The sequence below is a fragment of the Anser brachyrhynchus genome (genome assembly GCF_964034855.1).
Source record: "Anser brachyrhynchus genome assembly, chromosome: 1".
NCBI lineage: Eukaryota > Metazoa > Chordata > Aves > Anseriformes > Anatidae > Anser > Anser brachyrhynchus.
Window position 1 is genome coordinate 143,011,584 of NC_137694.1, and position 16,316 is coordinate 143,027,899.

Below are 16,316 nucleotides of genomic sequence, written 5' to 3' on the forward strand. Positions count from 1 at the left end.
ACACTTGAATTTAAATGTTATTCTAGTAGCCAGTCAGGCTGCCAATAAAAGTAGGCTCTTAGAACAGGTTTGGTTTCCAGAGTAGTGAATTTATGTACCTATAGGTGGAGAGATTGTTTTCCGTTTTGGGAAATAGTGTTATTTTGATGGAAATATCCTTTTGTTTGTAAGATTGTTTGAAACTGCTAAACAAGGAAATTGCTTACCCTTTTACATTTTCATCAACTTCAGGAAGAATGCGCCCTTACCTTTTAACCGTCTAGAATGGTATCTTACCTCTGCCATTGACTTTGCTTTGCCTCAAATTTCACTTCAGCAAAACAAGAGCTATAACATTTTCACTTCTCCTTTTAACTGATTCTTTAAAGTGTCTTGATTCTCGACAAATTATTCTTAATAAAAAGGCTACTAAAAATACAGTCATGAAATAGAGAATACTCTCACTGAGGTAGGAAAAAATATGCCTTCATGTAACTTAAAAAAGAAAAGGTGAAGGCTTCACTTCTGGAGGTTTTTTTTTTTTTTTTTTTTTTTTTTCCTCCAGATTGTTAAAATAAACAAGAAAGGAAAACGTAAATGAAATGGGCACTGAAAAGACAACCTTATTATCATATCTTAGCTTCTGATAATAATTGCTCCAATTTTGTGACAAGACACCAGTTTTCCTGAAGTGGAGAAATTAATTCTCAAATAACAAAATGATGGCTGATCATAACATCACAAACATATAAATAGAAATCAAACCCATCATCAAGCTTTCAAGGCAGTAAAAATGAAGAAAGAGAGGAAAGATGATCTTGGAGGTCTTTTCCAACCTTATTGTTTCAAGAATGTGAGCATATTCTAACATGTAAGTACCACGTTGTGGGCACATCCTCCTTTGGACACTCTTTAGTTTTTTTGTACCTTCCTTCTACTGCGGTACCCAAAGCTGCTGACTCCTATTCAACTTGCCATGGACCAGAACCCCCAGCTCCTTTTCTGTGGGGCTGTTCTCCAGCCTCTCATCTCCCAGTCTGCATGTATATTCAGGATTGCCCCTTCCCAGGGACAGAATCCAGCACTTGCTCGTGTTAAACTTCATACAGTTGATCACTGCCCAGAACTCCAGTCTGTCAAGATCTCTCTGCAAGGCCTCTCTACCCTTGAGGGAGTCAACAGCGCCTCCCAGTTCAGTGTCATTGTTTTAGTGTCACCTACTCAAAACACCTTCAAGTCCGACGCCCAAGTCATTTATGAAAACCTTGAAGAGAACTGGACCAAAAACGGAGCCCTGGGCAACCCCACTAGTGGCTGGCCAGCAGCCTGATGTAACCCCATTTGCCATAACTCTTTGAGCCTGAGCCTTCATCCAATTGTTCACCCATCATACTACGCATTAATCTAGCTGTAGGCTGGATGTTTTGTCCAGAAGGATACTGCGTGAAGCAGTATCAAAAGCTTTGCTGAAATCCAAAAAGATGACATCAACTGGCTTCCCTAGGTCAACTAGATGGGAAAGCTTGTTGTAAAAGGAAATGAGGTTCGTTAAGCAGGACTTTCCCCTCATGAACTTATGTTGTCTGTGACTGATGACTACAGTGTCTTTCAGGTGTTTTTCAGTAACTCCTAGAATAATTTTCTCCATAGTTGTAGTTGGCACTGAGGCGAGAGCGACAGGCCTGTAATTACCACGTCTTGGGCACAGCCTTGGGCAGCCTGCTCTAGGTGGCCTTGCTTGAGCAGGGAAATGTCTGCATTCCCCCTCAAAGTGCTGCACAGACAGTCACGGACAGAGTGTATGTTAACAAGAGTAGTTTATTGACATCTGCATGGGCTGAAGCTCCTGGATGGAATGGAGTCTCTCCAAGGGTCTGGGTGGTCACTGCCCGGCTGCTAACAGGTGTCTCTGTTGCGCTGCTGGAGAAACTGGTGCTGTGCAGCGGCGCCGGGCTACTGGTGAAGCTGTCCGCGGCCTACGCCAGGCTCAGGAAGGTGCCTGAGCCATCTATCTGCACCCCAAGCGTGATCTCGATGGAGAGGGTGCTCTTGGAGGCGTTGACCAACTTGATCTTGCAGGAGCGACGTGAGGGCAGCACCGTCAGGCGGCAGCAGCGCGACTGCGGCAGAAGCTCCCAGGCTGCTTTCACCAACGCCTGGAACCAGCGGGTGGTTTCCTCCACGTTCAGGTAGGAGCCGGTGCAGAGGGTGCGTAGCAGGCTGGGTTCCTGTCTTCTGCTCAGCTCGTCCTCGGGGTGGTGGAGGAAGCACAGCATGTCCCCCACCAGCTGCTCCCTCACACAGGCGCACTCCAGCTCCACGCGCAGGCCAGGGTTCCTCTTTGCCGTCTTCCCCACGGTGCCCAGTTCTGGGTGAAAGATGTGTCCAGGGGGAGGCCTCAGGGGCACGAGCAGGCGGTACAGGACGTTGTCTTCCCGGGCACTCCAGCCTTCGTAGAGGCAGCCCACACCGATGGCTGGCTGCAGCTGTGGCTTGAAGGGACAGATCATGGAGAGTCCTCGGCAGGCCCCAAGAAGTTCGTCCACCAGCTCCTCCACCACCTTGCACTTGTCTGCCATGTACGGCGCTGGCCACTGGGTGCGATCGTCCCAAACCTTGCCCAGCTCCCAGATGTCATCAGAGTCACCGTCTTGGTCTGCATCACCATCATCCTCCTTCTTCCTTGTAGAGCTGCCCTGCTTGCTGCGGCTGCCCAGCTCACGGCTCCTTTTCCTGAGCCACCGGCAGAGCCCAAAGAGCAGGACAAGGAGGTCAGCCAAGGTCCAGAGCTGCCACTGCTGCAAGGCGGTGAAGAGCAGAGCTCCCAGGGCCACCCCACTCTGCTCCTGTCTCTTCTGCTCCATCTCTTGCAGCAGCCGAGCCATGCCCTGACTCAGCTGCTCTGCATGCTGCTGCATTCTCTCGTGCATATCCACATCCGTGTGATCATCCACCAACCACGGCTTCTGGGCAATGCCCAGCACAGCCAGGGCGACGAAGATCAGACGAGCCATAGCCAGCAGGAGGTGCGAGCTGCACTCACCGACGGCCCAGGCCACAGTGTGGTGGTGCTGCCTGCTGCTGGCCCTGATGACAGCTCCCCCGCTGTGACTCATCCTTTGTGATGTCACTGGCACCACTGTGATGTCACATTGCATCACAGCAATCCCCCTCGCCTCGCCTCTCTAAGTTTGTGTGAAGGTCCTTGCAGCTCTTGGACATGAGAAGACTTATCATGTCACACATAAGGTCGCTAAAACTGTGAGGTACCTACACAGTCTCTAAAACTGTTCCCTCATGAACTCATGTTGTCTATCAGTGATGACTACGTTGTCTTTCAGGTGTTTTTTAGTAACTCCTAGAATAATTTTCTCCTAAGTTTTACCTGGGACTGAGGCGAGACTGACATGCCTGTAATTACCATGTTGTGGGCACGGTGTTGTGTGTCAGCAGTGCACTTAGTACACTATGTCCACGTTCCCCCACAAAGTGCTGCACAGGCAGTCATGGACAGAACGTTTGTTAACATGAGCAATTTGTTGGCATCTTCATAGCCAGAAACTCCTGGAGGGAACGGAGTCTCTCAAGAGTCTGGGTGGTCACTGCCTGGCTGCTACCAGCTGTCTCTGTTGCAAGCCTCCACACAACATCTTCCTAAGCTACCTGGAACCCCAAATACAGTTTGGCTGCAGAGAAGCTGTTCAAGAGCAATTCCCACTGCCTGTTGAGCAGTGTATTCCGTGTGTCTGATGTGCTCAGTCCTGAGGCACCGGCACCCAGGGGATGCCTGGGACAGGCAGATTCTTCAGCTTGACCCTTGGCAGGTACACTGAGGCCCATCAGCGGACCTCAATAAACTCAATTCTGGGAGTTTTTCAATAACTCCCAGAATAAAACAAAACAAAACAAAACAACAAACAAACAAACAAATAAAAAATCCATAGTTTTACCTGGCACTGAAGTGAGACTGACTAGAGGGAATAGCCTCAAGTTGTGCCAGGGGAGGTTCAGGTTGGAAATGAGGAGACATTTCTTCTCAGAAAGAGCAGTCAGGCATTGGAAGGAGTTGCCCAGGGAGGTGGTGGCGTCACCGTCCCTGGGAGTGTTCAAGGAGAGGTTGGACGTGGTGCTTAGGGACATGGTTTAGTGGGTGACATTGGTGGCAGGGGGATGGTTGGACCAGATGATCTTGCAGGTCTTTTCCAACCTTATTGTTTCTAGGATGTATTCTAGAAAAGGAGGCAGCAGAATTAACAGCATTTTTTCCCCACAGAAGAGTAGAGAATTAATGCCTGAACATGAAAGCTCATTCATACAAGCATCAAATTTAATTATTCATTTAAAGTTTATTTATTAAGATGTTTTTAATAAAATTACAATCAAATAATGCCTAATCATTTGTACATAACAAAGTGTGACAGAGATAGGAGAAAAGAAAGCACATGCAGCCTGTCACATCACACACGGATTCAATTATCCTCAAGCTTTGAAAAACAAGAAATAAAGAGACAGTCGTTGCCCCTTCCTAGTAAATTCAAGAGTACAAATTAATTCCACAGAGAAAGAAAATTCAAAGTTAATGATCAAGTGTAACTTTATGACCTGTATTATATAAAGGACAGCTCCCTGTATGTGCTCTCCTGGTAGTGTTGTGCTAGAAAACCTACTGGGCAGTAGCTAGCACTTCAAACCTGACAATGACTTCCATTCTTGTGGATTAGTGTAGACCTCCAGTGTTAGTGAGGTCTGATTTTATATGCACGTGTAGCATATGCACATGCAACCTCCCATCCACGGAGCATGTAGAGCTATATAGGTGGATGTATCCACACACACAGTTTCAAAAATGTAATTCTGTTGTACGTGTAATACATAAAACTCAGTTATTTAGCTTTTATTGCTAGACTGATTTCAAAACCAGTCTAGCTATAGTTCCTGTGGCCTTTGCAACTTTAATAGCCTAATTAATAAATTTCAAGTTTCAGGCTGTCAAATCACTACTTACTTGAGTTGCAGGTGAAAAGTAGTTTGGTATGTACAGGAAGTAATGATGCTGACACTCAGTTTTTATAGACAGCAAAGTAAGAATGATTTGCATCCTTGCAACGAGGTGGGAGTCTTACAAGCTTTTTCTCATTCCCAAGATCATGAATACCTTTTCACCTGGGATTTTTGTTCTTGTTGTTGTTGTTAAAGGATTGCAGTCTATTTACTCCTCTGGAGTGGTGTTGGTTTGAAGAGAAACTGCAAATGACCTCAGCTGATCTCTCAGCACTTTCATAAAGGCTGGAAATGAATTCACAGTACCATACACTGCATGGTGATGGAGAGATGGAGGAAGGAGCTGATGCCCCAAAGTTAGCCTATTAGCCTCTTTGCTGGTCTTGCCCACTACTTGACTGACAGGCCCATTTTTTTGAGTAACTTGTCATCCTCTACAGTTTGGTGTATTTCTCAGGTTCTAACAACTTGGGACAGCTGTGTAGCTTATCTGTGGGAAAGCTTCCTAAGGGTTAAGGAGTTATCTCCTATGAGATACAACAAAGGTTTTTCACTACTCTTTGTGAAAAACAATAGTTAGCTTATGCATATTTCAAAAACACAACTGAAAAATTAGGAAACCATTATTTGCATTTGGGAGCCTGAAAAGCAGATGCCTTCTTGAGTATCCAACTGTATAGATTCAGAGAAGGCTAAATAAATATATTTTAATTATTTAAAATATATTTACAAATAGAGATGGTATCTAAATTTATCGTTTTTTATGGCCAGTAACGTAGGATTTTTCCAAGAGGAGATTCACTGGGTACTTAATCCACATCTCACACAAAGAACTCTAATTTCTGGCTATGCAGGCCACCCAGCATACAATACAGTGTCCATGTCATATGTATAAAGGTATGTGCATGTACTATTAGATAAAATCTCATCCATCCTTAGCTTAAATAAAATGGGGATTCTACTTTGTTAGGACAAGAGGGAACCAACTAGAAAGGTCTCTGTAAAAATGAATGGTAGACCTCCAAAACAGCTTTGCAGTTCAAGCTATCAGAGTATTTCCCAGAGAGATGGATGAACAGGCAGAGAGAAGATGAGAAAGTCAATATCAGCCATTATTCACATATCTTTGCCCTACAGTCTGTGGTTCTGCTATTCCTATATTTATCACAATACAATTAGTTGTGAGGAAGTGAGTTCATGACCGTCACACACATTTGCTGATAGGGGCACACCTTGCCCATACACATCTGCACGTGTGCTACACAAAAACATTTCATGGTAATAATTGTGGCAGAAACTGCAGGGCTGCAAGCACCACTTCATTTTTGTCATTCACATTTGAACGTTTCACCAGCTGGTAAGTTGCTATCTTCTACTGGGCTTATTCTAATTTAGGAAGCCTATAGCCCGCCTACCATCTTCAATCAACTGTCTGTCTTCAATGAGCAAAGACAGTGAGTTATTTCCTTCTTTTTCTTTCACAACATGCCAGAGATGTTTTGGTTTACACCCCTGGTACTTCAAAATCATGACACTATCATCCACGGAAAAGCTGTTTTACCGTAGGCAAATCTTGACATTTTCTTGGCTTTGTGGTTACAATTATTCTGTGCACTAAATTTTGCAGAATGGACTTACAGTTACCAAAGGAACTTTCTTTATCAGGAAAAAGGCTATAAATGGCATCAATACCATCTTTCAAGTTTTAATATTTCAAGAAAGATGCTTGTAGCATATAAAGCATATAAACGGTATATGATGATGCAATGTGAGAATTATATTGGCTCATCCATAGGATATCTGACCTCATTCCATCCTGATTTACCAAGTGCAAATAACGTGGTTTCCCCAAGCTGTTGCCAATAAGCTTTGCTGTACCCCACCATATGCTACCTGTGATACATATACATCAGTCGAGCTGGTTTCAAGGGACCATCAGCAGGACCAGTGGCCTTGGTCCTTTGGGACCAGGAACATTGTGGTCCACTGCCATTGGATTTGGACAGGCAAATACTTCCCCAGCAAGTACTTCTGTGGCCCCTCCAGGCATCACTGCACTGAACTGCCTGCCTCTGTAGCAAAGCTACCCCTAAAACCAGGTTGGTAGCAGGGGATGTCCGCCCTCTCCTCAGCCCCTAGCTGTGCAGGCCAGTGTATTAGCAAAGACCATCTCAGTCCTTGATGGGCAAATGAAGTAAGAGCTACTGGATCTGAGCAGGAGCTTCTTGACTTGCAGCAGCTGTATATGCCCTGAAGTACTGGTCAGGAGCCTCAGCCGGTGCCCACAGAAGGCACCACTTCTGGACACCCCACCAACAACACCTGTGTTTTTCCCTGGGGTGAGGAACCTGTGACCATCACACCGGGGTCAGTGTTGCTGCCATAAAATATGCAAACAAGACCATGTACTGCTGCAGGTGCTGTAGGCAAGGAAAAGGCAAGGGGATAATGGCACACACATGGAAAAGTCATCAGCACTTCATCAGCCTCAGCCCAGAGCCCTCACATGCTTAGCCAGAGCTCATGTAGGATGTATTTTGAGGTGCAGAAGGCATGACTCTACATTGCTACATCTCTTACCTTGTTTGGGAAGGAAAACTTGCTTTGTTCTGCCTTCCCTGGTGTGTGAATAGCTGATAATGGTGGAGGCCAAGAATGGGTCATCTCCTGAAAAACAATATTGTACAGCAGACTGTATTTAGAAAGTCAATGGAATAGGAGACAATAACAGTATATCAGTAGCACAAATGTCTGGGTAGTGGAATACATAAGTTACTGTAGCTTCTAGGAAATGCCCAGTTTACATATAATCTAGACAATACATGATCTACATTGATTTTTAGCGCACATTCTTGAGAGAAGTTCTTAAGTACCATTTCATTTTCCTGAATAGCTAATGCATCTTAAGTGCAAGAAGTTTGATTTTTCTGACAATCAGCAACCACATTTTTACCATGCAATGTAGTCTGTCTGGTGAGACTAACAGAATAATTTTATTTTTATTTTTTGTAGTATGGGAACAGAAATCTCAGTTTGTGACCAAGCAATGAAGTACATCCTATGGACTAATAAAGTAGATTTCACAGGCAAGGTCAGAATGATAAATGTTTAACTCTCTGAACTTGCCCAATGGTTAATTCCTAAAATTGCCTTTTTCATATTGAAGGAATTGAATAAGCTCCTAGCTGCCACTTGTTTGTGCCTTACAGGTGACAGTTGTGCAGCAAACCCTAAACAAGGTGTGCTGCACTCCACCTTTGCCTCCGCCCTGTTATTTTATTTATTTTTTATTTTTAAAGGCATTTTTAATAGCTAAGAGATGCATGTAGCTCGAATTGACTTGTATGCAGTCATTTCTGACCCAGCTTCAGGTAGCAGGTAGACACACCTTCAATGCCATTACCAGTCAAGGAAGAATGAGTTGGTCTCCAAAGCAAGTCTGCTTTTAGGAAGGCAGGGGCTAACGGATCTGTGTGAGTTAAACACTTCAGATAAGAGACGCTTTGTTAAGAGAGAGGCTTCATATTCCTCTCTAGTGTAGGCTGTTATAAGATGGATGTGGTTTTTGACGTGTTCAGCAGCAAGCTATAATATTTGGTGCACAGTAGCTTAACAGAAGTTATATGAGAAGCAATGCAGAGGATGACAATCCTGAAGAGCCAACCCATACGTTTCAAGAGCTGAAGAGGAAATAACATTCTGCCTAAGCATGGGACTCACTGACACTATCAAGAGTTTGCCTGACAGATGCTTTGTGGGTTTTTGATACTATTAGCTGACTCTGGAATTGATTCTCAGTGATATTCCAAAGAGATGTGCCGAGAAATACGATCACTCCCAGAATAATACTGGAGTTATATTTCCATGACTCATTTCTTTTTAAAGAGAAAAGAAATTGTTCTAGTTTGAAAGAAGGTGTGGGTGAATCTCTTGCCCATCCTTCACGAGTGCTGATGGAAGTGCTTACTGACCCTGCATGGACTGAGATGGGGCATTTTTTACATAAAAGAAAGTCTCTGGCTCTTCTGCCAATGAACAGATCAGCCCTTTCAACATAGTTTATTAGTAATAAATGTCACCTTTAAAGCGTTCTTGATAAACAGTTTATTTCCTAATAAAAACTACATTCTTTTATTTTATTTGAGGCTAAAAAGTTACATGATTTATTATACTTCTGTAATCTACGTGGGTGCCTGTAATCAGCACATCATGTGGTTTGCAGTTTCAGTATCAGAATTGCTTTGCTTTTCAGTTCTTTGAGGAAGATTGTTCGTCTTATGACTCGCTTATCTGATAAGTGCCAGCAATTGCACTATATAGTAAGTTTTAATATACAGTAAGTTCTTTAAACACAGGCAAGCAAAAACACAGGCTACTAAAAACAGAGGCAAGCAGTTTGACATTTGGAAGGGAGCAGTCCTACAGCTGCAAGTACCTGGCATAGGTGCTAATATTTACAAAAGATGAATGAATTACATACTGAGAAATATTCCAACTGTAAGAGTTTATGACAGCAAATTGTTGGAAAGCAGAGTTGCAATGGGGACTTTTACTCTTAATGCTGTGATCTAAAAATGGATCAGTTCCTCATCTTCTTTCCTCTGTTTTTCTTTTACATGACCATTTGCTTACTTTCTAGAAAATCAAATATTGCGCATACAGAGGAAAGGTGCTTCCACCTGTAAAACTCCATTCCCAAAGTGTTTTTCCCTACAAGCTGATGTTTTGAGTCCCAAAGCTTGCATAGGAAAGAATTATGTAGCCCTTTCTTTTGAAGAACTGAAGAAGAGCTGAAGAACAGCTTTGACAACTGAAGAATTGGGCCAGACAGCCTGGGAGCTTCTGGTGGTTTTGACCTAAAGTCATCGTACTTGTGAAATACACTGCTGAGTACTTATGATTTCCATTTGCCTAAGCAGCAGTTCCTCCATGTTATACAGTGGCTGACCCCCCACTGTCACCTTCATGGAAACATCTTCTGAGAAGTCTGCTATATGCTGTGCAGAAACCAATCTGTTAGCAGGAGCAGAGCTCTTCCCTCCCTCCTTGCCTGCCCAAGTCTGACAATGATACCTTCATCCATGGAAAGGACTAGAGGGCTGATTAAAAATAAGGGTGACCTTTTTTTTTGACATGTCAAAATCTTTCATTTCTTCTTTTCCCCAAGATTATTTCTCATCCACACTTCAATGAAAAATGGCCTTAATCGTCCTTTTTTTTTTTTTTCATTTAGCTTCTCTTCTCCTCCCTTTGTACTTTGAGTTGTCGTATATAATAAAGTTTTCTACATAATTTAAATTTGATGTAACCTTTTCTGACACACAGATTTAGTAATATCACTGATATTTGCCTTGGTTAATAATTGCTATTATAATGAATATCTGAATGTGATTTTACCAGAATAATATTTTGAATTGTGATCCTACCATCTATTTATTGATACCATCTGAAATTCAGACAACTTAGAAATGAAATCAAATTAGAAAACAAGAACTAAAATATAAACAGAAAACATAATATAAAAAAAAAAATCTGAAAAATATGGGTTGTCAACTTTGAGCAGTGGTAAGCTTTAAATGCAGTAAAATATTTTTTAAAGAGAGAAGCATTAAGCTATGGGCACAGTCTCCTTCTGACTGTCAAGAAGAGAATCTCAAAAAACAGAAGGAAGGATTTAGGTGTCCAGAAAGGTCAACGGCAACCAGAAACATGTATAGAATATGTCCCTATGCACCAACTCTTGTGATTTTAGGCTCTCTCTGAAGATATTCGACACAGATTAAAGGCACTAGTGGTGGCATATTATTATGTAAAGATTTTTTTTTTAGTACATGGTGTGAAATGCTTGAAAATGTAAGCCTGAAAGGCAACTGTCTAACTAACTAAATAAAAAGGATTCAACTTGGAATTCAAAAGGATTGTGAGAATAATATTTCATGCACAGCTTCTTTTTTCTGGTCAGCTAACTTGTCTGTCTTTGGTGTTAGGGATTGGCAGTATTGGCATAAAATACCCACTGGACTGAAACCAGCATTTCAAAGCTACTGATGAACAGCACTAACAATGTAAATGTTCTTAAGATCCTCTGCACCTTCAAACTGATGTTAAGAGTAAAGATTGGTGCAAATGATTTTTGAAATCAGAAAGAGAAATAATCCTGGGATGTTTTAAACATAAATAGGACAAAAAATATTTCTGAAATATCTTGAACCAAGTAATGTTCCAGGCATTACAAGGTAAGGGTCTGATCTTAAACCAATTTAGATCTTTCTCCCGTCTTGATTGCACTAACCTTAGAGTCCTGAACAATGTTAACAATGTTTTTAACTAAAAGAAACACTGAGACGCCATTTGGGGTCCCAAAGTGTGGAAAACAGATCTCTAGTCTGAAGAATAAAGCCCTGACCAGACTGCTTAGAAATGGATGTAGAGAAGCATGCGTGCCCATCTGCAGGACATGTTATCTGAGATGACGGTGACAACCCTCCTCCTCCTGCAGCCAGAGATGTACCAGACCAAAGGCCAGCTCAGATGGTCTGGGATGGGGAGGACCAGCAGAGGTTGCATGTGCAGGGACAAGGTGGGCAAGGGGACAGCAGAGGAGGCATCTATGGGAAGGGACGTCCAAATTGCAACAGGCCACTCAGTAGAGGTCTCAGTAGACCTCTGATTGCCCCCATTTTTATTAACATATGCTTCTCCCTGTAAGGGTTACAGTGATGCTGTTTCCAGCTGACATCTTTGTGGTGGTGGCAACGGCACGTTTCATCCACATGCACATTGTAATTCTGCAACCGTGTTCTTCTCTGCCTGTCGTAAATCAGTTTTCAGCAGTCATACGTAAATGTCCAGCTCTACAAGTTAAAAATGTCTAAACCTAGTTAATCTTAGTCAGCATACAAGCTATGCTTTTCTTCTCACTGAAGGGAAAACCTTCAGATAAAGAAATCTATAGTACCGTGTATCCTTGCTCCAAATGTTTCTGCAGCAACAATTAAGTAACGAGACATTTCCTGTGGATTAATGTCAGCTTTGTGGTGTTTTGTTTGGGGCTTTTAACCCTAGCTTGTAGGTAATTTTTCAGGAAAAGTACCATGCAGAGGTAAATAATAGTATTTACTCCAAACTCAAGGCAATGCTGTTTATCTAGTGCTATCAATCTTGCTGTGTGGTGTATGATTCTAGGAATGGGTGAACTGATTCAGAAAAATTGTAATTAAAAACAAGCTATGAATTCAGTCTCATCCAAATTTAAGTTCTTGCCACATGTATTACCTTGTTCATTCACTGCCACAACTCGAACGTATCATTGGCCCATTAAGAAAACTGACTGTTTAATCCTCCTCTTTGCTGGCGCTCACCTAGCCAATTCTTGATTCATAATATTTTGTCTCTCTCAGAGGGTGATTTAAGAAATTTTTGTAGCATCTCATAAAGGACCCTGTCAAATACCTTCTGAAAATTATCTTAGCTGGCTCAACTTCGTACACAGCTCTACTGACGTGTCACAGGAATTATAGGGGATTGGTGAGACACAATTTTCCTTTGCAAATACTCTGCTGGACAGCACACAGGGACCACAGAGGGGCTCTCTCTATAGTCACCTACACTGAAATGCAGCTTTTAGGTAGGCATTGGATATATTTTTTCAGCTGGAAGTAGAGGCAACACAAAACTAACAAAGAGCTTTCCAAGAACCCTTAGCAAGTGACCAGAGAACACCGTATGAAAACCTCTAATCCAGTTACTCTCCTCTCTTCACAGAACATATTTTTATTTTTATTTTGAAACACAGGAGACTCTCTCTTTAAGTGTTGTCAGCTGGCAAAGATCCTTTTCAATTCAGTGAAGCTCCACTGCCACTAGTTGACAATATGGCTATGATTTTAGTGTCAAACATCCAAAGCAAAGTGTCTGACAATGAAACTTTTGGATACTATGTTGAAGCTGACAGCATTTCACTATGATAAGATTCTCATGATATGAAGAATCAAATTTTCATTTTTTAAAATTGATTCCTCTAGTGTCTGTTATTGCTTTTCTCACCCAAGCCGCAAATATACATCTGTAAAATAGCAAGATAAAGCTGTTTCCTCTTGTTTCTTTAAGATGTCACTTTTCCAAACTACACCTACACTCCTTTTCTCTTCTTCTTCATAAATTCTCTATTTTCCATTGAACACTTGATCATTTTCTTCTTTCCATTTGAACATCTTTTATTTTGTCATTATCCTTTTGGCAACGTGTTATTCAGAACTACCATGACCCAACAAAATATCTTGCCATTTTTCATCTTCTGTTGTTTAATGTATTACTTCATTTCCATCCACTTATTTAGGCAGGTTTTGATTTATAGTTAATATTTACGTCATGTATGGTGTCAAATGCTTTCTAAACTTGAGATAAATGACAAACATGGTTTTGCACGCACACTAACTGGAAGATGACACAAGGGAACCACTATGAGCTCTCTGTGACGGAACAAGAAATAGTCTTAAGGATACCATTTGTGCTGAGCTGGGTGCTGGTTCAGCACCAAGTCACAGCCAGCAGTTCTGTCTCCCTTATTCCTGCTGAAATGATTTCTAGAAGTCTTTTTTTTTTTTTTCATGGCAATCTGCTGCTACCAGCTACATGCTACCAGCTACATGCTACCATATTTCCCCTTTGCCTCCAGTCCCAAGACCCTTCCAAGGTCCTATTGCTTTCTATGTTATGAATTTATTTCAATGGGCTTCATCAGAATAACATTCAAAGATATATGACAGTCTGGGAGAGTGTTTGTCAAGGAATTTTTTGTCTTAAGCAAAGAAATAAAAGCAATTGTGTAGCTTGTGACAGAGTCTTTTGTGCTGTGCTTAGTTCTTCAGACCCACACAGGTGGACATCACCTTAATTGCTTAATGGAAACAGGACTCTATGTGTGTGTGTGCATGTGTATATGCATCTTAGGGAGAAAGCAAGAAAGCAAGAGAAAGAGAAAGAGAGAGAGAAAGAGAGAAAGAGAGAAAGAGAGAAAGAGAGAAAGAGAGAAAGAGAGAAAGAGAGAAAGAGAGAAAGAGAGAAAGAGAGAAAGAGAGAAAAAGAAATTAGGCCCTTGGAAAGGGACAAGGTCAGAGATCTTGCAGACTGCAGCATTAAATAATGTGTTCAGCATTAAATCTCCAGATGTTTGGTATCTGCAGAACTAAACCACTCCAAATCGTGAACATTTGTAATGTGATCTGTGGATTAAATCACTCTATAGCAAATCACAAATGCCAATGCAATAAATTTATGTTTGGAATATATCTCTGCTTTAGTGGAACCATCCTGCAAATAACCTGCAACATTTAGTCAAGGTTCAACAATCTAGGACAGATAAACATGAAAAAATTCTACATCCACTTACCAAACTGACTTACTTAGTTCCTTCAATGTGTGATTATAATTCTTTAACAAGGAGTCTTGCATATTGTTATTCATTTATGGGGTCCAAATGAGCTTATCAGCTATGGATATCCAAGAGAATAACAGCTTGATCCTAAGAGCAAGTGCTAGCTAGGGCATAACCTGTGCCAAGCTCTCTCATACCAGAGTTAAAGCCAGAAAGATTTCTTACCCCTATCATGAAAGAAAGAACATGTACAGGTATATCATAGAACAGAATTTAGGGGTGTTCCATGAAAACTTTTAAATATTCTTCACTCAGATAACAACATCAAAAAAAAAAAAAAAGGAGACAAAACTGCCCTCTATGATCTTAGTTGGGAAGCTATGTTTTTAACTGAATGCACTGGGCCATATGATATGACAAACTGTCTGAAAACCAGCCTTGCCTGGGCAAGCTGAGATGATGTGGTTAATCAAGGTACAATCTTTATTAGTGCATTAACCTCCTGCACCCAAGGACTGTGGATTCTAATTCCTGAATTGCCATGCAAGACTGATGCAGCCAGTTTTCTGGTCTCAGTCGGCAGCAAGCTAACAGAAGTGGCTAATGAAGATGAATAGCTGCCTCTTGGGAGTTGGGGGAGGAGAAAGAGGAAAGGAAAAGACCTAGGATACTTCAAGGTCCAGATCTCTGCATGATTTCAAATAATAATGAAAAAGTGCACATAGTTGACATTTTCAGAGATCATAACAAGCATGTTAATTGTGCAGTCTGCTAACAAAGGAACGGTAGCAGCCTCAGGATTGCTCTGGAAATATTTCAAGAAATTAAAACAAAGGCTATCAGAAATAAAGACCAAGACACTGGTCAGGGTCTTACTCTGTATTTGATGGATGATTGTATTAATATGGACAAAGGAGCAAACAAAAAATGCCAAAAGCTACAAAACAGACACATTTACTATGAAAAACATCTGTGGTTTGGAGAACACAAAATGCCACCATGGTAAATATTTAGCAGTGCTGAAATATCTGACAAAAATATGCTGCTAAATGTAAGGATGTCATCAAAGAAAGACTTGTGTGTGTGGGGAAAAAAAATACATTTCTGAAACTAGGCTTTTTTTTTTTTTTTTTTTCAGGATTCTTGTCCTGTGTGATTCTGGAAGCTTTCTGATAGGTACATTAATGGTACTGATTCATCCCCTGATCAGAAGGTCAAATAGTCTCCAGATTGGCCTAAGCTGATCTTAGTTCCAGTCTTTTATACTTGTGAAGCCAGTTTAAGAGGACTGAGGTACCAGAAAGACTCACATCGTCCCTGGGAACCCGAGGGCTCATACAAAGAGTGCTTTTATGCATCTACAGTGGATGCTCACCCGTGGGTATGAATCAATAATTTTAACTCAGCCAACTAATTGAATATTTCAAGCTTCACAAACTTATGGGTAGTATAGCAGTGCCTGTGTGCTCTGTGCACAGGTTATGTGCAGACATTACATGAAATAAACATCTTGTGCCCTGTGTTGAGGTGTAAAGTACTACCAGAACACCTTTTGGCTAATGGACCTGCGAAGCTGCCAGCCTTAACAAGGTGAGGGAAGGCTTCTGTTTCCTGCTACTACAACAACCCCCTTGGTTAGGGTGAAAAGGTGATAGAGAGGGTAAAAAAAGACCACAGAAGGAAAGAAATCAGAATTAAAGTATTAGAACTTAAAGTGGTCTGAAATGTGGTTCTATGAAGCACAGCTCGGTAAGGTTTTGCCATTACAGTTTCTCATGACATTAGAAGAAATGTGCTAAATTTGCAGGTAAAAATTGCAGCAGGCTGGGACCTCAGAGTACGGATCTGAGCACCAAGGCAGGTGCTCTTTTTCTCTTTTCCCTTCTGTAGCACAGAGAGTTTCTGCAAGGCAAAGTGGCCTGTAAATCCTGCCTGGACAACCTTACATGGATGTGGCTGA

The 16,316-nt window shown here is 41.7% G+C and overlaps 2 protein-coding genes across 4 annotated transcripts in view; both read right to left on the minus strand.

Moving 5' to 3' along the window:
- The window catches only part of AFF3 (ALF transcription elongation factor 3), a 337,924-nt gene that overhangs the window by 138,238 nt on the left and 183,370 nt on the right, over window positions 1-16,316 (minus strand). For all 3 annotated transcript variants that reach the window (XM_080556980.1, XM_080556979.1, XM_080556981.1), the window contains exon 5: window positions 7,561-7,647. In XM_080556980.1, coding sequence (XP_080413106.1) covers window positions 7,561-7,647 — 87 coding nt within the window. The remainder of the gene's footprint in view (window positions 1-7,560; window positions 7,648-16,316) is intronic.
- LOC308178423 (uncharacterized protein) lies at window positions 881-5,674 on the minus strand. The gene has a single exon (XM_080557023.1). It carries the CDS (start codon window positions 3,135-3,137, stop codon window positions 1,956-1,958), a length of 1,182 nt encoding a protein of 393 aa, XP_080413149.1. The 5' UTR covers window positions 3,138-5,674; the 3' UTR covers window positions 881-1,955.